General features: G+C 55.9%; 2 protein-coding genes across 2 annotated transcripts in view; both read right to left on the bottom strand.

Moving 5' to 3' along the window:
* Positions 1–10577, bottom strand: part of GNG7 (G protein subunit gamma 7) — a 123672-nt gene extending 113095 nt beyond the window's left edge. The window contains exon 1 of the mRNA XM_045544224.1: positions 10527–10577. The gene's annotated coding sequence lies outside the window, so the exon portion shown is untranslated. The remainder of the gene's footprint in view (positions 1–10526) is intronic.
* Positions 10578–13875: 3298 nt separating this feature from the next.
* DIRAS1 (DIRAS family GTPase 1) lies at positions 13876–19505 on the bottom strand. Its single transcript, XM_045544238.1, has 2 exons — positions 19400–19505; positions 13876–16913 (listed from the first exon to the last, which is right to left on the bottom strand). Exon 2 carries the CDS (start codon positions 16843–16845, stop codon positions 16249–16251), a length of 597 nt encoding a protein of 198 aa, XP_045400194.1. The 5' UTR covers positions 16846–16913; positions 19400–19505; the 3' UTR covers positions 13876–16248.
* Positions 19506–22514: the final 3009 nt, after the last annotated feature.

The following is a 22514-nucleotide window of genomic DNA, read 5'->3' on the forward strand; positions in this document are numbered from 1 at the left end:
CACTTAAAGCTGTCACCGTTTTCAAATTTCGCTATGGAAAATTTTGCCAGGCTAATTGCCAGGATTAAAAACATCATTCTTAAAAAACATCCACCCCATGACGTTAAAGTTGTTAATTTGACTAAGAGTTTGAATAACCATTGCTTCATGTGTTCCTGTTTTGATTTTACTTTATATACTTTTTTATGGTTTAGTATGATAGTTGTAAGCTCAAGACATTTTACACAGTTTTGTGTTTGTACATTTTTTTTTTTTTTTACTTAAGAGACAAGGTCTCAGTCTGTCACCGAGGCTGGAGTGCAGTGGTGTAATCATAGCTCACTGCAGCCTCCAACTCTTGGGCTCAAGTGATCCTCCTGCCTCAGCCTCCCGAGTAGCTGGGATTACAGGTGTGAGCCACCGCACCTAGTCTGTTTGTACATCTTTAAGTAACATAATAAAGATCATCTCAATTGAAAAATGTGATATATTTTTGAGCTACCAAATGTCACAGTTGATCAAATCTAATAACCCATTATTTCTAAGATGTACTGTTACATTTGGTGACACTAAAGGAAATATTTGTCAATTAAAAACAAATAAATAAGATAAAATAAGTTAAAAATAAAAACAATGTCAAAAAAAATAAAAGAAAGAAAGAAAACAGAATGCCAATCATACTGTATATGGTGTAATGCTACAGGGGAAAAAAAAATCATTCTATACATTTGTTCCAAAATCATTAAACCCTGCCCATAAATGAGATAAAAGCTCCTCACAAGATTGTATTTGGGACAAGTTCTCTGAAGTGGACTATTAGGGTTCTACCAACACAGAGGCCTAAATGAAATGATAAAAGCTAAAATATGAACTCCCGAGGGCAAGTCCCACCATAACCACTAACTCGTGAAACCTCTGGGCTTCAATTTTGTCACCTGAAAGCACTCAAGCCAATGGGGCCAACAAACTTTTCCTGGACGAGGCCAGATCATCACTGCTTTGGGCTTTGCGGCACAGTCTCTATGGCTACTACTCGACTGCACCATTGTAGCAGAATGCATGAAGCTGTGTGCCAATAGAACTTTATTTCCAGACACTGAGATCTGCACACCATATAATTTTAATGTGTCATGATCTTTTTTCCCTACCATTTAAAGATGTGTGTCCTGGTGCCATGGCTCACGCCTGTAATCCCAACACTCTAGGAGGCCAAGGCAGGAGGATCATTTGAGGTCAGGAGATTGAGACCAGCCTGACTAAGAGGGAGACCCCGTCCCTACTAAAAATAGAAAAAATTAGCCGGGTGTAGTGGCGCAGGCTTATAGTCCCAGCTACTTGGGAGGCTGAGGCAGAAGGATTGCTTGAGCACAGGAGGTTGAGGCTGCAGTGAGCTGTGATGACACCATTGCACTCTAGCCCAGGCAACAAAGCAAGACTCTGTCTCAAAAAATAAATAAATAAATAAAAATAATAATTAAAATAAAAATGTGATAACCATCTTAGCCTACGGGTCACATACAAAAACAGGCTGTGAGTTGGGGTGGCCCAGGGGCTGTGGTTTGCCGACCCCAGGACAAGACAATCTCCAGGGCCCTTGGTGAACTGATGTTCTGAGATTCTCTGATTCTAAATCCACGTAAGTTTCTCAGGCCATGGGCTCAGTCCCGCCAGAACAAAGCTGCATGTTCCCTTGTGTTGACCTACACTCTGCCTCCAAAATAGCATCGATGTGCTTTTTATAATATTTAATGCACAGTAAATCTTTCAACCCTCATTTTAGCAAGCAATGAGTAGACTGGCTTTTTCCCCCTTTGGAAAGTCTTGACAAGTACTTTCTTGGCGTCCGGCACCATCCCTCAGCAAAGCAAACAGTTGAGTAGTTCCAAAAACGACCACTGCCATGTCCAAATGTGAAGATGTGTGCACACGCCTTCAGACATGTTATTTTCTCCTGAGACTTTCCCTGTTTACTTCCCAGACCTGCACTTAACAGCATGGCTGCCGCTGGCCTCAGGTGCCACCGAGCGCCTGAGATGTGGCTCCTCCAAACTGAGATGGGCTCTGGGTGCAAAACATACACCTGACTTCCAAGACTTAGCAGGAAAAGAAGAATGGAAAAAAGCTCGTTCATGCTTTCTTTACATTGAACGACATGCTGGCATAATATTTTGGCACCCTGGGAGGCCGAGGCGGGAGGATCACTTGAGGCCAGGAGTTTGAGACCAGCCTGAGCAAGAGCAACACTCCATCTCTACTAAAAATAGAAAAATTAGCGGGACATGATGGCACATGCCTGTAGTCCCAGCTACTCGGGAGGCGGAGGCAGGAGGATCGCTTGAGCCCAGGAGTTGGAGGCTGCAGTAAGCTGTGATCGTGCCACTGCACTCTAGCCTGTGTGACAGAGCAAGACTCTGCCTGCAAAACAAAAAAATATTTTGGATCTATGGAGTTAAGAAGAATGCATCATTAATATCAGTTTCACCTTTTTTTTTTTTTTTTTTTTAAGACAGAGTCTTGCTCTGTTGCCTGGGCTAGAGTGAGTGCTGTGGCATCAGCCTAGCTCACAGCAACCTCAAACTCCTGGGCTTAAGCGATCCTACTGCCTCAGCCTCCCGAGTAGCTGGGACTACGGGCATGTGCCACCACGCCCGGCTAATTTTTTTTTTCTATATATATATTTTAGTTGGCCAGATAATTTCTTTCTATTTTTCTTAGTAGAGACGGGGTCTCGCTCTTGCTCAGGCTGGTCTCGAACTCCTGACCTTGAGCGATCCACCCACCTCGGCCTCCCAGAGTGCAAGGATTACAGGCGTGAGCCACCGTGCCCGGCCTATTTTTGTTTTTTGAATATGGCCAGTAGAATGTTTAAAATTATCTGTGAAGCTCCTGGTTGTGTTTCTACTGGACTATTTATCAGAATGGGTAACACAGAAGATAATTCATATAAAACGCTGTAGTATATAAAGGTACGTCCTTCCCAACAGGCATTCAAGGTTACTAGGTTGGTCTTATCTCTTTGCCCATAAAAACAAAATACCAGGGAGGGAGAGGGATGAATACTAAGAGCACAGAGGATTTTTAGGGCAGTGAAATTATTCTTGTTTTGTTTTGCTTTTTTAAGAGATCAGGTCTCGCTCTGTCAATCAGGCTGGAGTGCAGTGGCGTCATCATAGCTCAATACAGCCTCCAACTCCTGGGCTCAAGTGATCCTCCTGCCTCAGCCTCCCAGGTAACTGGGACTACAGGCACCACCATACCCAGCTGATTTTTCTATATTTTTAGTAGACACGTGGTCTCGCTCTCGCTCAGGCTGGTCTCGAACTCCTGACCTCAATCGATCCTCCCACTTTGGCCTCCCGCGTTGCTGGGATTACAGGTGTGAGCCACAGCGCCTGGCAATTCTGCAGCTTACTCCAATGGTGGACACATGTCATTGCACATTTGTCCAAACCCATAGAACATTCAACACCAAGAGTGAACCCCAATGTCAACTGTGCACTCAGGGTGACAAGGATATGTCACTGTAGGTTCACGGGTGGGGACTGTACCAAACGTCCCACTCTGCTGCTGGGAGGCTGACAGTGGGGGAGGCTGTGGTTTGGGAGGAGCAGGTGCATATGGGAACTCTCTGTACGAACCACTCAACTTTGCTGTGAACCGAAAACAGCTCAAAAAATAAAGTCTATTAAAAACCCAGACATATCTTTTTATTTAATGCAATCACTGAATCAGAAAATCCCATTAGAAATAGTTTAGCCCAGTGGCTCTCAACTAGGGGTGACTCTGCCCATAGGGGACACTGGGCGATGTCTGGGGACATTTGTGGTTGTCATGACTAGGGGGTGCTCCTCGCATGGAATGGGTAGAGGCAGGGACAAGAGCAAGAGCGAGACCCCATCTCTACAAAAAAATAGAAAAATTGAGCAGGTGTGGTGTTGCGCACCTGTAGTCCCAGCTACTTGGGAGACTGAGGCGGGAGGATCGCTTGAGCCCAGGAATTGGAGGCTGCAGTGAGCTATGACGATGCCACCGTATTCCAGCCTGGGTAACAGAGCGAGACCCAGTGTTTTAAAAAACAAAACAACACAAAAGAATAATTTCACCCGCCCAGAGAGTGATCTTGCCCCAGTGTCCAAGTCCAAGAGACCCTGGTTTATTCAAAGCCCAGCATTTTAACAACAATACTGTTAATATTTATAGAGCATTTTAAAATTCCCACTGGATCCTTCTGTGTGCTGCACATCACCAGAGGAGGACATGGTGGGCAGTTTTCAGGGGGCCCCCGGGGGCACCCAGTTCTCCATTTTGTATGCAGTGCTGCACGGTTTAGTTTCTGTGTTGTTGGGAAAGGCAGAAGGAGGAGGGAGAAGTAGGAAAGGGGCTCAGCACCCGGACTACAGTCTAGGGAAATCCTGAATCTCACCACATGCAGGAGACCGGCCGCTTTCTAGGTGTTAGGGGGTGCGCTGTGCCCCCAAAAAAGATCTGTCCACAACCTAACCCTCTATACACGGGAATGGAACTTTATTTGGAAATAGGGTCTTTGAAGATGTAACAAGTTAAGATGGGGTCACCCTGGAGTAGGGTGGACCCCGATCCTGTGACAGGTGTCCTCGTAAGAGGACGGACACACACACACACACACACACACACACACAGGGAGACCGCTGTGTGACGACAGAGGCAGCGATTAGGGCGATGTGGCCACAAGCCAAGGGATGCCTGGGACCCCGGGGGATCTGGGGGAGGAAGGAAGGCTCCTCCCTGAGGCTCTGGAAGGAGCAGCCCTGCCACCCCTTCATCTCAGGCATCTGGCCTCCAGGACTGCAAGAGAATACATTCCTTTTGTTTCTGCCACCCAGTTTGTGATCAACGGTGACGGCAGCCCCGGGAACTTTGCGCAATTCGGCGAAGACAAGGCCCGCAAGGCCCGGGCCTTAGCTGTGGGCCCAGGACAGCCCCAGCCCACAGGGACTCGGCATGTCACCGGTGTCCAGGCTGAGCACTAGATGAAGGGAGAGACCCAGCCACCTCTGTGCACACACGGAGATGGGATGCTCTCCTGCCACTGTCCCCTGCCACACGTGTGTTCAGCTCAAAGCTTCCTTTTGGCCTCTTCTCTGGACTTTCCTGGCCACAGACCTCACCCCACCTCCCCACCCTCCACCCCTGGGAGACTCCTTACTGTGCCTGCAGGGGTGAAGCTCACAGAGTACCCAGGCTGAGCCCCTCTCCCTGCCACCCCCAGGGACCCTGCCTCCCAGTGCCAGGGCAGGCAGCAGGGCTCAGGCACCTCCGACCCTGGCTGCCACCTCCATGCCCCCTGCACCAGCACACAGGCAGCTCATTCACGTGGCGCTCCCAAGGCCTGGCACAAGTTCTGAGGCTTAAAATAGGCACACAACGGGCCTTTGTTGGACAGAGGAAGGAAGGAAGGAACGTTTCAGACAAAGGAGCCAGCAACGGCGGCGTCCAGGAAACCCGGGGGGCAGCGGGGAGCTGGATGGGGTGATGGAGGCCTCAGAAGGGTCAGGTGGGGCCAGCACGAGCAGGGCCACGGAGGCCACGTGAGGACCTGCGATTCCGGTGGGGACGATGAGCTGGTGGAGGTGGCAGGGAAGTCACCATCTGATTGGCAATGTAGGGAGCTTACTGGGGCCTTGCAGGGTCCACCCAGTGGAGTGACAGAGATGGGAGTCCGCTCTTAGCTCAAGGGAGAACGTTGGGGTGGGAAAGAAAGCAGACAGAATTGAGGCAAAAACACCCCTTGATGAACACCCCAAGCTTCAGTCTAGTTGGCCACCTGTGCCCAGGAAAAGCCATTAATATAGCAGCTCTATGCTTCAGCACCAAAGGTGGACATACCCAAATCCCATCCACAAATGAATGGACACACACAACGTGGTCCATCCACACAATGGAATATTACTCAGCCAGGAAAAGGGACGAGGCTCTGACACAGGCTACAGCATGGATGGACCTTGAGGATATTGTGCTCAGTGAGAGACACCAGACACAGAAGGACACACAATGTGTGGCTCCATTTATATGAAATGTCCAGAACAGGCGGATCCACAGAGATGGGACATGCATTCGTGGGTGCCAGGGGCTGGAGACGGGGTGGGGGGTGACTGCTGATAGGGACGAAGAATCTTATTGGGGTGGTAGAAAGTTCTAAAAGGGGTTTGTGGGGATGATTACACAACTCGATAAACTTATTAATAAAAAAACTAAATGGTAGGCTTAAAAGAGTTGAATTTTATGATATGTAAATTATAGCCTTCATTTAAAACAATAAAAAGCAAAAAGACTTTCCTCTCTGCAAGTTTCTCGGGAAGAACCAGCAACCGTTTCTGGGTGAGTCTTGGTGTGGCCCACAATCCCACCAGTGGCAAGACCAGGCGGGAGGTGAGGACCCACACAGGGACATGGAGAGAAGGTGGCCCACCTACGCCACAGGACAGGCGAGCAGAAGGATGGGTGTGACATGCTGGGGGCCAGTGTGCCACGGAGAACAAGTCACCCCATCTCCTGGGCTCTCACATCAGGTCTGCAGCGCCAGGTCTCCTGGGTGACAAGGACCGTGAACGCTCTTCTCTAACCCTTAATGGACACAAGCCAGGCCAAAGGGTGCAGCAGCAAGAGGCAGTGACAAGTGAGGTCGACAAATGTCAAAATGAACATCGCTGCTCAGAGGGAGGCGCCATGACACAGCCAAGGACGTGGCCACATTGCACAAGTCCACCGTGAAAGGACACAAGCGTGTGGCAGAGCCGAGACAAACCTTCCCGGGGACAGAAACCCAGCTCGGGCAGTCACCCCCAGGGCTGCCCGTGTCATTTGAGACACAGCAGCCCGCAGGGGACACAGTAAGGGGATGAGAAGGCTGTGCCACCCTGATCCATCACACAACTGGGATAGTAACCAGCCTCTCCGGAAGGCACCAGAAAGTTCCAAAGCCACAGAGGCCAGGCACGACCTTTTTGGAAGAAATCACCCCAGATCTTCAGAACTATGAATGACTTAGTTAATATGATTTTAAAGGCCATCCCTGTCTGCAGATGCAAATGAGAAAAAGCTGCAGTAACACCTTGAATGGGGAAAAAAGGGAGTTTTTCACACTGCGACGTGGTGGACGAGAAAAACGCCTCCATTCGGTAAACATGCCGCCACATTGTCTACGTGTGAGGACAGTTCGTGTTTATTTGTCTTTCCCTTCCACGGCAGGGCCCCAGGGTTTATTAAGCATGAAACAAGAACAGAAAATAATGGCATCAGTCAAAGCATATTGCTCTCAATAAAGCTCCTCTGTGGACCAGGACTCACCTGAGGAATTCATTCAAGCCACTGTCGGGACCTCACACTTGATGTTAAAACCAAGGAAGCAACTCACAAACTCGCCACCTTCCCGTGCCTGTGACTGGGAAGTGCATCCCATATTCAAAATCCATTTCAAGTGATCAAAAGTAACACAAAAGCCCCACCCAGAAATAAGTCGGCATTTCCAAAATTCTCTAAAAGGAGTGATTTTTTTCTTCTCTCCTCTCAAAACAAGAGCACTAAGTGATTTAAAGGACAATCCCTCATTCGGAATGGCCGTGGTTTCTAAGGCTCAAAGGTGAGAGGAGTGTCTTTAAATGAGAAAATAAATCAGTTTTGCCTATAACAATGGTTTTCAACTGGGGTGACTCTGCCCCTACAGGACACTGGGCAATGGCTGGGGACATTTGTGGCTGTCACGACTGACGGGTGCTCCTGGAGTGGGGTAGGTAGAAGCCAGGGACGCTGCTCAGCCCCCTGCAGTGCCCGGGACACCCTCACCCCAGAAAACAACCCCGCCCCAGTGTCCACAGTGCCCGGGCAGCAGAGAGACCCGAATGCATCACATAAAGTCAATTTGTAAAGCTCATAAATTTAAAGAGCATAAAATTGGGCATGGATGGTTCCTTACAGGGCACACATCAGAACGGTTCCTTAGAGGGGACACCTAGGTCCCAACAACTCAGGCAACCTTCTCTCAAGCACATGCACTTGTCCCTTGACAAGCCTTCAGAAGCTCCTGGTGCCAGGACCAGATAGATTCTACTTCCTTTTGAGTTTTTTTCTCACTTTTACTAATATGGAGACTTTTTTTTTTTTTTTTTGCAGATTGTCTTTTAAAGCTCCTAGGGCGACCCTTATGTGCACCCCAACGACTAGAGTTAAGTATCAACTGCTTTCTTTCCTCGCCTTTAGGCCAACCCAGTCATTGTACTCCACCATCACCACCCCAGCACCCCAAGAAAAACTCCATTTAGAACATTATCCTCAATGCTTCATGAACCTTCAGGGCGTGCCAGGAAGTTGTATTTGGGGCAGGGATTCCCCCGTCGCATGTTGCAAGGACCCTACGAGGCACATGCTACTGTATTTATGATTTCCGCTTTTCCAGGGGGCAAACGACATCTCTGAGAGGTGACACTGCCAAGTTGGCAGCTCGAGGCAACCCATCTCTCTGAGCCCCTCGACGCTCCATCTTGGTGAGACCAGACCGCAGCCCCCTACGGGCGTGAGTTTGTGAACCTGGCACTTGCCTCACCGACACCTAGCAACAGTTTCAAGACTCCTCCCTGGGGACCTGCTGCTTTTCTGCCGTCAAGCCTGTCTTCCACCACCCACCTCCCAGCCCCTAGCAACCCCCGCTACCCAGGAAAAATAAAGTGCCTCCCACGCCCCTCAATATCATCGTCCCAAAAACTCCCACTTCAGTTCCTGAAAAATTCAGTCACCAACATGAGCCTTTCTGCTTCCTAAGACATCTCCTTTGCACCCTATATCCTAGAAATAGACCTCGGAAAGTATTTTGAACTCCCATCTCCTGCTGCTGCCTGCTCCCCGGGGACTTCTGCTTGGTGTCCTTTTCTGTGACAAATGATTAGTCCCCCCCAAAAAGTACAGGGGGTGATTTCAAATTCTTTATAACTGATTCCTACCCGAGACTCCCCCATTACCTCCTGAATAGTCAACCTCTAGCAAGACACCTGCCCCTGGGGTCTCTTGGCCTTTACCCTACACCTTTCTCACCACCCCGCCCTAACATCCTCCACCCACCCCATGCACTTCAAGCTCTCCATTTCTCCCCATATCCCTGGGACCCCTTCTGGGACAAGCCTGACCGATGCCTCCATCCCCCAGCCCCTCCCTGGCCAGCCCCTGACTTTGTCCCTCTGGCCATTCCTCAGATAACCCTAACCACAGGATCCCTCTATGCCCCTTCTCAACAAACTATACCCCTCTGCCCTCTCCCCAGCTAAGCCCAGCCCCTAACTCTGTCTGCAGCCCCCTCCCCAGAGGAACACACTTCCAACTCCATCCCCAACCCCCTCCCTGGCTACCCACGACTCTCAACTCCACTCTGAAGTCCCTCCTCAAATAACCTCCACCCTCCACTCAACCCCAGCCCTCTCCCCAGCTAACTCAGACTTCCAACTCCACTCTCAGACCCCTCCCCAGCTAACCTTGACTTACAACTGCAGCCCCCTCCCCAGCTAACCTCGGCCCCCAAGTCCAGCCCCCTCCCCAGCTAACCTCAACTACAACTGCAGCCTCCTCCCCAGCTAACCTCAGCCCCCAAGTCCAGCCCCCTCCCCAGCTAACCTCAACTACAACTGCAGCCTCCTCCCCAGCTAACCTCAGCCCCCAAGTCCAGCCCCCTCCCCAGCTAACCTCAACTACAACTGCAGCCCCCTCCTCAGCTAACCTCGGCCCCCAAGTCCAGCCCCTTCCCCAGCTAACCTCAACTACAACTGCAGCCTCCCCCCCAGCTAACCTCAGCCCCCAAGTCCAGCCCTCTCCCCAGCTAACCTCAACTACAACTGCAGCCTCCTCCCCAGCTAACCTCGGCCCCCAAGTCCAGCCCCCTCCGCAGCTAACCTCAACTACAACTGCAGCCCCCTCCCCAGCTAACCTCGGCCCCCAAGCCCAGCCCCCTCCCCAGCTAGCCTCAACTACAACTGCAGCCTCCTCCCCAGCTAACCTCAACTACAACTGCAGCCTCCTCCCCAGCTAACCTCACCCCTCAAGTTCAGCCCCCTCCCCAGCTAACCTCAACTACAACTGCAGCCCCCTCCCCAGCTAACCTCGGCCCCCAAGTCCAGCCCCCTCCCAGCTAACCTCAACTACAACTGCAGCCCCCTCCCCAGCTAACCTCGGCCCCCAAGTCCAGCCCCCTCCCCAGCTAACCTCGGCCCCCAAGTCCAGCCCCCTCCCAGCTAACCTCAACTACAACTGCAGCCCCCTCCCCAGCTAACCTCAACCCCCAAGTTCAGCCCCCTCCCCAGCTAACCTCAACCCCCAAGTTCAGCCCCCTCCCCAGCTAACCTGGACCCCAAGTTCCGTCCCCTCCTCAGCTAACCTGGCCCCCAGCTCCAGCCCCAGCCCCCTCCTCAGCTGACCCCCGACCCCCAACTCGTCCGCAGAGTCGGAGCCGTCCCAGCCTCCTCCCCGGGCCGCTGGCGCCGCCCTCAGCCCCCGGCTGCGCTTCCCGGCCGGGATCGCGGTGCCCTTACCTGCGATCGGGCCCCGCGGCCGCCTCAGCCCCGCCGCGCAGCCGAACCCGCAGCTCCGGCCCGCGAGCGCTCGCTCCCCTCCGGGGGGCGGGGCCGGCGCACGGGGGGGCGGGCCCTGGCGTCCCGTCGCGACCAATCGTGGGCCCAGGCAGCGGGAGGCTGGCGCCGGGGGCGGGGCGCGGGGCAGGCAGCGGGGTAGGCTGCGCCCAGGAGAGCGGGGCGGGGCTCCTCGTGAAGGCGGGGCCGGAGGGCGGAGCGCTGAGTGGCAGCGCCGCGGGCCACTCGCGAGCCGTAGAGGGTACAGCGGAGGCGGGGCAATGCTAATATGCAAACAGCACGCTGCGGGGGACTCGGGGGCGGGACGAGGAGCGGCTTTCCTGGGGCGACTTCATGACGTCAAGGAGGCGCGAGGCGCTTCGCAAGTTCCAATCCCAGGCATGGGCGCAGCGGATTCGAATCCCGGATCCTAATTCTGGGGGCTCATTTTCGAAGGAAGAATGTCAGTAACAATAAGAGCGACGCCGCTTTCTTGAACACTTCATGGGCTCCCTCTCGTGGAACCCTCTGCATAAAGCAAGGAGGCGAGATAATGATGAGCCGCATTTTACAGAGGTGGAAACTGAGTCTCAGGGAGGTGAAACCCAGGGTCATTTGCCTAAGCCCATCTCGTAATTGCCAGGGTTTCCCAATTTCCTAACTCATGGGCCTGGATTTTAAAATGCAGATTCCTGGGCCCCCACCCAGATGGAATGAACCAGAATCTTGCAGGGAACTGGACCCTGGAATCTGCATTTTTGGCAAGCTTCCCTGGTGATGTTGGGAAACATTTGATTTGTCTCCAAAACCAGCAAGGGGTCCCAAAAGGGAGCCGTTCCTATGTGGGAGGATGCAGCCACAATATTGTGTGAACTCAGGGACTTTAGCCAACACTGACACTCTGTGCCCACCACCACCGCCTGGGCCCTGTGATGGGGCTGCTGGCCTCCCAGCTAGGCTCCCCTAGGGCTCCTGTCATCCCTGCAGGAAACTCCCTGCTCATCTCAGGCTCCAGCGGCTTCCCCTGCAGCGCACAGAGAAACCAGGGCACCGGGGCGGCAGCTCCCTTTTCCTGTCTGCCCACCCCCGGCTCCCCTCAGCCCACATCCCCTAAGAGGAATGACTGTCTAAATAGGCGTTGCAAACTGGTGGCTCCTCCATGCTAGATGTGTCCAAAAAAAAAATCCTTTAAAATTTTTAAATCTGTTGCCAATGTTTTTAAATCAGGATGGTTTGGAAAAAAAAAAAATAATCCAGATTTCCAGGTGCTCTTAGAAAATCAGAAAGTCTAGAGATTTCCTGCAGCAACTGGGTGAAAATCAACTGAGTGTGCTTCACTCAGGCACGTCACTACTTGGCCCCAAAGGAAAATCAGGGCTGGGACAAGGGTGAGACCAGTGACGCATGTGTCTCAGATCCAAAATGTATTTTTTTAATTTTAGTATTTTAACTGACAAACAAAAACTGTTTATGGTATACAACGTGATGTTTTGAAATATGTATACATTGGGGAATGGCAAAATCTGCAATTCAAATCCAACATTCAAATCCAAATTTTAAATAGAGGCAAAAACAAAAAACAAAAAACTCAAGTCGCCATCAAGATAAATACTATGTTCAGACAGTATTTTAAAAATTCAGAATAAATCCACAAATAATCCATGATGAACAAAACACCAGCATTTTTTTTAAAAGACGGGAGATCTGATTGATGCTGCACTTGTACAACTCACCTCGCTCACTCCCCACAGCCTACTCAGATCCTGTCTTTGTTTAAAATGTTGATATTTGGTTCATCATGGCTTCCTTTGCATTAAACCTTGCATTAAAATAGCATGTAGCTTGATGACTGCAGTTTTGGGAACCTGTATTCCTAGTGGCTGGCATAGTAGTTAGTACACAGTAGGAGCTCAATTACTTCCTGGCAACTGGAAGGATGAAGGAAGGAACCTGGTGGAGTGGGTTTAAGACTGAAAAACAGGGAAATCATGGGGGTGAAACTGTCACCAAGTGACGTTGATAAAAATTATCTGAGAATGACGTGGACACGTTCAACCTTGCTCAGCACCCGAAGCCCCCTTGGGTCATCCTCCGGGAGTGACCTGGCACATCATGGGAGCTTTGCATAGCAGAGCCTCTAAAATCACAGTATCTGCTTCACCCAGGATAGCAGGTGATCTGAGATCAGCACCATATGACAAAAGCAAAGATATGGAACCAACTGGGCTTCCCCCATCTTCCCACCTGCCATGGAGGACAGGCCCTAACCACTGCCCTACTCTGCTTCCTGGGATCCTGGCAAGCCGGACTCTAACCATGCATTTCCATTATACAGATGGGGAAACTGAGGCCCCATAGGCTCCTCCCTGTGTAAGATGGGAGTGCCTGCCCGGTCTCCTCAACTGGCTTCAACAGGTATATGCAGTGCACATGTGACGGGGCCCTCTGGGTCTCTTGTGGGGACCACAAGGGGAAATGCTGACATGTTCCCATAATGCCCCCACTGTCCTTGTCATTAAAGTCCAAACTCTTCCCACAGCCCACCGGGTGCTGTCTGATGCTGGCCGACTGTTCTGACTTCACTGGCCACCACCCCTTCCTCCCTCCATGCCTGCCCCAGGGCCTTTGCACGTGCTGTTCCCTCGCCTCCATGTTCATCTCAGATCCTCTCAGGGCTAGTCTCTCCCCTGCCTTCCCAGGTCAGCTCATATGTCACCTCCTGAGCCAGAGTGGCTTTCCTGGACACCCGGACCGCCACCCCTGCATCCCTTTTGCAGTGCAGGCTCATCTTCTTCCCACGTAGCAGCGCGCCTCTGAAGTAGACCGATCCAGTTCTTCTCGGGACAGCATTTCCCCCAGGAGGCAGAGATTCTGGGGTTTGTGTTGGTCACTGCCATGCCCCCAGCATCCAGGACAGGGCCAGGCACACAGTAGTGCCTACTACATACTGGATGAACGAATGAACGAATGAAGGTACAATGAGCCCATGAATAAATGAATGAATGGTGTCTCAGTTCTTCCTCCCACTCTGCCCCCGAATGAGGCCTTACCTCCTCTGCTGAGACCCCCTGGCCCAGCCTGGCTTGGGTGGGTAGGATGGTGTCTGGGGGGTGGATGGGACGTGTGCAGAGCGAATGGCGAAACTGAGGCCCATGGGGGCCTGTAATGGAGATGGAAGCCCTGCAGCCCAGACCACTCCTGCCTCAACCTCCCCTGCTCCACGTCCTCACCCAGCCCCTCCCTCCCCACCCGTCCAGACCCCCATCCTTTGGAGGTGGCGAGCAGACCCCCCCACCCCAAAGAAGGGGCATGGTGCGGGCAGGGACTGCAGGATCCACTTTATTGCAGGAAGACTATGTCTACAGCGAATGCTACACAGACCCCACACTGGGGGGAGGGGCGCCCACATGCGGAGGGGGGAGGGGCAGGGTGACAGCAAGCACGGCCCGGCCAGCGTCCAGAGAGAACCCTTCTCTCTCCCTAGGGTCGGGGCCCGGGGCAGGAGAGGCCTGGGGCCGACGGGGCCCCAGGGGGATTGTGCTATCAGGGTGTGTCCCTGAGAAAGGGCCCTATTCAGCCTCACCCTCTCGGCACCTTCGAAGTCCAGAAGCCACTCCCAGGGCAGGGGAGGAGGCCCCAGGCCAGCCAAAGTTTGGGGGGCTCAGCTATGCTCAGACACGATGTGCGGCTCTCCTGGGGCCCCGTCCACGTGCTGGGTGGTGATTCACACACGCACTTTCTCTCCCCCAGAGTGTGCCCAGTAAACGTGTTGAGGGAACAGTCCACGAACACAGACAAAAATAAACATGCTGACAGTAGGTCAGACACAAACAATCTGTCCTACCTTCAATGTCCACCTGACCATGTGACCCCAGAGCCACATGCATGCAACCTCTCTGGCAGGGATACTGGGATACTCTCTTTCCCTGGCTAGCCTAACTTCTCCATCCCAAGCCACTTCATGGAGATGTCACGTGGCAGCTTCAGCTGACAGCCAGCAAGGAACAAAGGCCGGACAGTCCTACACTGTGAGGATCTGAGTGCTGGGACAATCTCGTGAGTTCTGGAAGCATATCCTGTCCCCATCTGGCCTTCAGATGAGACCCCAGCCCAGCCAACACTTTGATCACAGCCTCTGGAGACCCCGAAAAGACCCAGCCAACCTGCCCACAGAAATTGCAAGATAATAAATGTGTCTTGTTTGACGTTGCCACATGTGTGGTAACTTGTTCCTCGACAACAGCTGGCTGATACAGACTTATGGCTGAGAGTCCCCTCACTAAGAGTCCCTCGGTCAGAACCAGCAGGTTCACAGATACATGCTCTCAGATAAAACACGTCACCCACTCCTGAAAATACAGTCACGCTCACATGGGTACAAAGATTCACATGGACACGTCACAGAGACCCAGTCCTGTTGACAACCACACGCATGAAGCTGCAGCTGCCCACCTCTACGGACACCCTGCCCCGATCACTACATGCACAGACTGTTGCAAAAAGTGCACTATCCCAGTGGCACACACACACAGAGACATACCTTTAGATACAAGCCACCCATCCATGCACCCCTAGCCATACGGGTACACAGTTCCACAGTCACCTCCATGTCTGCTGACACAGCCCCCTGGGGTCACGTGAGTGTGGAGTGACCCAGAACCTCATGGCTGCAGAGACACCCCCACTCCAGGACATCACCTTCCTGGGCACGGCTGGTGGGAGGAAGTGGCTGAACAGGATTCTGCCTGGAGCCCCCTGGATACTGCTGGTGCTGGTCCTGCCCCTGGAGGGGTGTGGTTTACGTCTCTCATCAGAGGCCCAAGCACCCCCTCCCCAGCACCCAAGACCCCCCACCAGGGTACTGCCAACGTCTCTGTCTCGATGGAAGAGGCGGGTCCCCAGACGGGGGGTGTCCAGGAGGCCCATCCGTGCTCACAGCGCCAGGTCTGCCTGTGCCTCTCCAGCGGGGCCGTCCTCGCTGGACAGTCCCTGGAGTTGTGCTGTGGCTGTCGGCTGGTCCTGGGCTTCCCTTGGTCTCCATCCCTGTCCCAGGGGCGAGATCTGGGGCTGGCTGGTGGGGACGCTGCTGCAGGGCCTGTGGTTATTGCCTGGTGGCCTGAGGCCTATCTTGTGGGCCCCACCCCCACCCCAGTGTAGGGACAGGGGTGAGAGGGAGTGCTTGGGGACCCAGGGAAGGGGCACAGGTCAGAGGTCACGATGGATGGAGTGGGGTGTATGTTAAACACCAAATGGGAGGAAAGGAAAAAAAAATCTGAGGTCGAAGTACATCTCCACTGGCCCCTCCCCCGGAAGGTCACAGTGATCAAATGTGGCGGGCAGGGCACATGTCTGGCTGGGGGCACCAAGGGAAGGGGACGGAGACGGGGGTCCTTGGGAGGAGATGGAGGAAATGCACCTCCTCTGCACCCGGCTAGGACTAGCAGCCCCTCCTGCCGGCTCCCCGGTTTTCCCACGTGCAGGATGGGGGGCTGCCTCCGGCTCTTGGTTTTGGGGTTACAGGTGGAACGGGAGGGCAGGGGTTGGGGGGAAAGAGCCCAGCTCTGCCGCAGGCTGGCCAGGAGGGAGCCTTGGTTTCCCCAGCTGGAGGAGGGAGGAAGAGGAAGAGGAGGAGGTGGAGGAGGGTGTGGGTGTTGGGGAGGCAGCGGGGACCGGGGACGTCCCGGGCTCACATGAGGGTGCATTTGCCCTTGATGCGGTCTGTCCTCTTCTGCTTGCTGGAGCGCTTGCCGTCGATGCTCAGGCTCATGTTGCGGCGCGTCTCCAGTGTGAGCAGCTCCTGGAAGAGCTCCTTGACATTGTAGTTCATCTTGGCAGAGGTCTCCATGAAGGCGCACTTCCACTGCTGGGCCACCGCCTGGGCCTCGCGCGTGTCCACCTCCCGCTGCGTCTCGTCGCACTTGTTGCCCACCAGCATGACGGGGATGTCCTCCACGCTGCCTTTGATCTGCACGATGAGCTGATAGATGGGCCCCAGTTCCTCGAGCGACTGCTTGCTGGTGATGGAGTACACCAGGATGAAGGCATGGCCCTTGGAGATGGACAGCCGCTGCATGGCCGGGAACTGGTGGCTGCCAGTCGTGTCCGTGATCTGCAGCGTGCACACGCTCTTGTCGCAGCTGATCACCTGCCGGTAGGTGTCCTCGATGGTGGGGATGTAGGTGTCACGGAACGTGCCCTTCACGAAGCGCAGCACCAGCGAGCTCTTGCCCACGCCGCCCGCCCCAAACACCACCACGCGGTAGTCGTTGCTTTGCTCGGGCATCTTCCCCGTGGTGGGTGGGGGACGGGGCCGGGAGGGCTGGTGCCAGCTGCTAGAACCCCAGACCGACCCTGTGCAGAGAACAGTGTCAGACGCAAAAGGCCACCTGGCCCTGGGAGGGGACAGCTGGGGGCCCTGCTGGGATAAGGTGGGAGGGGCGGCTTCTCAGGGGAGTTGGCCTTCCTTCCTTCTGCGTCCTGAGGCTGACTTTGCAGTTCTGCCCTGCCTGCGGGCTCACTGGCAGCCCCTGCTGCTTCCCCCTAACAAATCTGGGGCCTGACTTGCCCAGGGGACTCAGAGCTGGAAGAGGCATGGGAGACACGGGCATGCACACCTAACTCCTGCCCTGGGTACATGTGCCTCTTCCAGTCTGTCCTGGCCTCCTCTCTCCCCCCAGCCGCACATCTGCCTGGCTCTGAGATCCCTGCCAGCCACCTCGCCACCCTGGGCCTCGGTTTAGTGGGTGAAACGGTGCCAATCCCCAAACACCATGGGCTCCCTACCCTTGCCCCAGCCCAGAGCTACCTAAACCTCGTGGGCCGTTTAAAATGCAGATATTAGGGCTTCAGCCCCAGATATGATGGATCAGCTGTTGGGGGGAGGGGGGAATAGCCTGGGAATGTTTATTTTAAAGCTCCTCCCCCTACCCTTGCCCTGCTAGATGTGACCCTGATGCTAGGGGTCAGAGAACCACAATTTGCAAAACATGTTCATTCCCAAAAGCAGCCCAGGCTGGAGACGAGAAAACAAAAATGGGAACTCAATGGAAAAGTCCCTGCTCCCTAAACTCTGCACCCAAACTGCCAGGCCCAGCATGCCCTGGGACTCTCGCACAGATCTGATGTATCCTAGGGAATAGAATCATCTCTCTCCTCTCCTGTGCTCAGAGAGGTCCAGCAGTCTGGGTAGGTCACACAGCACAACGATTCCTGAGATGATGGAGGTGGGTGGGGAAAAGAACCTTGGGCAGGGGGACAGGAGTCCTGTCTCTAGAATCAATGTCCTCGTTTATATAAAGCTGGGGAGACCCCTTCCCTTCCTTCTTCCCAGCTGTGTCTGAGGGTCCTGCAGCCAGGGGGTCTACAGTGGGAGAGAGGGGGCACCAGTGTCTACCTGCCTGGCTGTCACCTCCCTGCACACTTTGGACAAGGCCCCTTCCCAGGTGTGTGTGTCTGGGGAGGGAACAGGGGGTACCCTGGAGCCAGGCAGGAGCTGGTGGTGTGAACCAGAGCAAATCCGTGTCCCTGAGCCTCAGTTTTCTCATCTGTGAAATGTGAGCGGTCACAGTGGCCCCTGTGGTGACAAGGACTGTGATAAGGTAGAGAAAGCCCTTAGGCAGGTGCCTGGCACACAGGAGCCCCCACGGAGATGGACGATCATAACTGCTGTCACCATCTCAAGGGCTCAGGGGACAAAGCACTTAGCCATGCTCGTTGGTTGCAAAGGCACATTCTGAATTATCAAAGATACCAGATTTGCCAGGAAAAAAAAAACAGAATGATAAAGCGTCAGCCGACACATAGCCCCGTTGTTAGGTGCCAGCAAACTTCGGGGAGCTTCAGCCGTGCTACCTCACTGAACCAACTGCAGGGTGCGTGCATGACATGCATAGTGAGTCTGGCACCCGGGAGGCCGGGGTGCAGACTCTGCCCCTTCCTGGGTGGGCACCTCGAGAAGCGGGCGCACTATGTACACGGCCAGACCCTGCAGCAACTGGCCTGGGCACCGGATGGTGGTGGGATCTGTTGCCCCCGACCCAGCCCTCGCCCTGCTGTGTGTGCTGAGGGCCCCAGCCCCCGGCAGCAGGAGGGTCCTCTCCCCACTGGGTCTGGGATTCCTGCCTAGGAGCCCCCAACTGAACACCCCCCACGTTGGCACCCACCTTGCTCTGTGGGAATCCCACCCCCACCTCCTGCGGGGAGTGGGGGGAAGAGGAGGGGAGGGGAGAGGGACTGGCTCAAGGTCACAGAGCAGAGGGGTGAGCAGAGCAGGACCTGGAGCCGGCCCTGGGTGGCCACCCTGGCGCGGGGTGTTTCTCTAGAGCCAGGCAGCCCAGCCCGAGATGCCCAGGCCAGGCGGGTCTGCACCAGCCCTGGGTCCCCGGAGCCCAGCGCCAGGCCACGCACAGGGGGCCGAAGCAACCTCAGGTGCAGGGAAGCAGAGAGCGCCCTGACCCAGGGGAGGGTCTGAGGAGGAGGCCTGGCCGAGGGTTGGGCGGGGGTCTGATCCGGGCTATCTGGCCAAGCAGGGCTTGATTGAGGAAGGCCTGCTCCAGGGGCCTCGGAGAGATGGCACAATGGGGCGGCCCCGGGGGCCCCCAGGCTAAAGGCAGCGCTAGGTGGAGGGAGAGGAGAACCCAGAGGGGACAGCGAGGTGAGCCCGTGGGAGGGGTCAGCGCGGAGGGGGTGTCCGCGGCGAGGAGCCGAGGGGACCCGGGCCCGGGGCCGAGGCGCGGAGGCCGGGAGGGTGGGGCCGGGGAAGGGCGCGCGGGAGGGCGGCCGGCGGGGCCTGGCCGTGGGGGCTGCCGGGGACCCCCGCCCCGCCCCGGGCCGCCTACCTGCGCCCGCTGGTCCCCGCGGCGCCGCGGCCGCTGCTCCTGCCGTTGCGTGTCCGCCGGCGCCGCCCCCCGCCCGCCCGAGCCGCCGCAGTCGCGCCCGCGCCGCCCCGCCCGCCGCTCGCGCCGCCCCGCCCCGCCCGGCCCCGCGCCAAGGTCGCCGCCCCGCGCGCCCCCCGCCCCGGCGCGCCCGGACCCCGGCCTCGTGGCCTCCTGCGCGCTCCGGCCGCGCGCGGGGAGTCTGCGTCCCGGGGAGCCGGCCGGGGGTGGGGCGCAGAATGGGACACCCCAGGCTGGCTGGGGGCCCCCCTGACGCACCCAGGGCTGGGCCCAGAGGGGGTGCATTGGCCGAACAAGCGAGTCGATAACAGATCGATCAGTAAGGGACACACGGGAAGGCAGAGGTGGCCCAGGGGCTCAGCTGGCGGGGAGGGCGGGCAGGAAGGGCAGGAACGCGCAGGCGGCACTGGCTGGGTTGGCGGGGTGGGGGGATGGCAGGTAGGCCCCTGGTGGGTCTGGGGGGCTACAGGAAAGAGGAGTGAACTAAGGGCCTGTTAGGAGAACAGTCTGTCTTCCCCTAGCAGGGGATGTGTCTGGGAATAAATGTCTTTGGGGAGCATCTGTTCCTTTGAGTGTGACCCTGTGTCTGCCTTTAAGCCGACAGGAGACCATCACCCTCCTCCCTCCTGACCTCATCCCTCGACCCGAGGACACCAGACTTTAGGGTCCAGGGACCAGGCCAGAGGGCCCACCTGGGGTTGGGCATGAGACAGTCCCAGGCCACAAGGCTGTCAGAGGAAGGTGCCCCTCTATGAAGAGGATGCACAAGGAGGGGCTTTCTGGAGTCAGAGCAGTTGGAGAGTCATCTGGGAGGTGGTGAGGTCCCGGTCACAAGGTCTGTGAGCAGATGATCAGCAGGAGCCCAGGGTCCCTCAGGACCTCAGCATCCGCACAGGCCTGGCTGAGGTGGGCCCTTCTCCCTCGACACTGGCACTGCCACTGAGACTACCCGCCCCTCTCCTGTTGCTGCCGAGGCTGGGGCACCGGGCTTCATCCTGTTTGGGGGCTCAGAATGTTCTACTTCTCCCTACTCCACCCTATCCTCCCTCCTGGCCTCCCAGGCTAACCCCCTCCAGCCCTCCTTCCACTCTGCCACTCAATGTTTGGCCTCCAACATGAGACTCCCCTGCTCTAATGTCGCCCATGGCTCCCTTCTCCTCCCAGGTCAAGGTCCAGCTTCTCGGCCTGGCGTTCAGGCGCCTCTGTGACATGACCTGAGTGCCAGCCCCATCCATCCCAGGCTCATCTCGGGGTGCTCTCGGCTAGAGACGGAGACAGCCCTGTGGGCAGAGAAAGCCCAGCTTTTGGTCTGTGTCACTGCTTTCCAGGGAAGTGCCCTCCAGCCTCAGTTTCCCCATCTGCCAATGAGGATCATAGTTGCCCCGCCAGTGGGGTTGCTAGGAACATGTGGGCAGGATGCCCACCCACGTGGGGCTGCCAGGCACAAAGTGCTCAGAGACAGCAGCCCTGCAACCTTCCCACTCTGCCTGCCTGCGTCTCCAGAGCGACCAGCCAGCACCGGGCCGGGGCTCTGCCCAGCTCCCTGGCTCCTCTGGGCTGCAGCCCAGGCCAGGCGGGCTGACTCATGCGTAGGAGAGTGGGCACGGCAGCAGTTCCACTCTGCGGCTGCTATTTATAGCTCCAGGCCAGGGTGCGGGCCTCGTGAGCCAGGGGAAGACGGGCCTGAGTCCCTCCTCGCTCTCCCTGGAGCCCAGGGCTCCACCCCCACCTGGGCACCCCTTGCCCCACGGTGGGGAGGGGAGCAGAGGGCTGGACCCCTCCTTGACAAGCTCCACCGTCCAACAGTGAGGACAAGGGGACTCGGACACAGGGAGGCTGAGTGAGCCAGGGCTGGGACTCGTGTCTCCTGGGTTCCCTGCCGCCTCTCATCCCTGTTCCCTCTTCGGAGAGTCCCTGAGTGTCCCAAGCAGCACTGAGGTGGGTGAGGAAGGGCTCAGAGGCCGGCGCCTCCCTGGCAGGGAGAGGAGGACCCATCAGTCCTTCTGGCTCCGAAGACTGTCGGGGTCCACACATGTTCATGCTAAATCCTCATGGTGAACCCTGCCAGGCAGTGTGCACAAGAGAACCACTGTTGCACATGCTGAGCCGCACACGGTATGCACAAGGCCACTGTCCCTGCCATCATCCAAAAACAGGCTCAGAGAAGGGAAGCGACTTGCCTGAGGTGGCCCAGCAGGGAAGAGGATGGGTCGGGACTGGAATTCGGATCCATCAGGCTTTGAGGCCATAGCCCAGCCTGCTAGGGATGGGCAACTGCCCCTTGGCAACCCCTTCTCCCTGCCCCTGGCTGTCTGGAGGCCATTCATCGGCAACCTCACCCTGGCTCTTCACCTGGCCTTGCAGCTCTGTGGGACCTCTCCCCACCCTGGTGCCCTGGCCAGGGCCACACCGACCTCGTGTGTCCCCGGCTGGCTGTGGGAGGAGGGCAGCCGGGCCTGTCCTCTGCTGTCTCCTGTGCTCCTCGCACTAATGCAATTATGTGGGCAAAGAGAGGCTGCCCCCCGCGGCCTCAGGAGACGAGGCCCCGAAGCAGCCCGGCCTGAAAAGATGGCATCTTTGTAAGTTTAGCATCAATACTTTAAAATAAGAAGACTGTTTGTCAAAACCCAGTCTGCCTTCAAATGGGCCAGCTTCCTAGGCCCGATTTCTGCCTGTTGGCATCTGCGGAGCCTCCACTGCTGCTCCCTGGGCCCCCAGACTGCCGTGGAAGATGCGTGGCTCACCGAGGCCTCCTGCCTGGCCCCTGGAGGTGGCCTGGACTGTCCCCCTAACATCAGGGTGCTGTTTCATAGCCCCCCAAGGAAGCACCAAAGCCTCCACAGCCAGCAGGATAAACCCTGGTAACACTGGGGTTTTTGTACCGAAAGCTGGGGCCACTTTGGTCATCAGAACAAGCTGAGATCTGCAGAGGCCCCAGGGCCTTTGCACAGACAGCTGCTGCCGCCAGAAAAGCTCTCCCCATCTCCTTTTAACTAGCTTCCTCTGTCCCTCCCAGATGTCACATCAGAGACCTCTCTGACCATGATGCTGAGACAGT

The sequence above is a fragment of the Lemur catta genome, chromosome 1 (genome assembly GCF_020740605.2).
Source record: "Lemur catta isolate mLemCat1 chromosome 1, mLemCat1.pri, whole genome shotgun sequence".
In the NCBI taxonomy this organism is placed as follows: domain Eukaryota; kingdom Metazoa; phylum Chordata; class Mammalia; order Primates; family Lemuridae; genus Lemur; species Lemur catta.

Coding starts and splice junctions, on each gene's coding strand:
- DIRAS1 (XM_045544238.1), bottom strand. CDS start 16,845: ATGCCCGAGCAAAGCAACGACTACCGCGTGGTGGTGTTTGGGGCGGGC.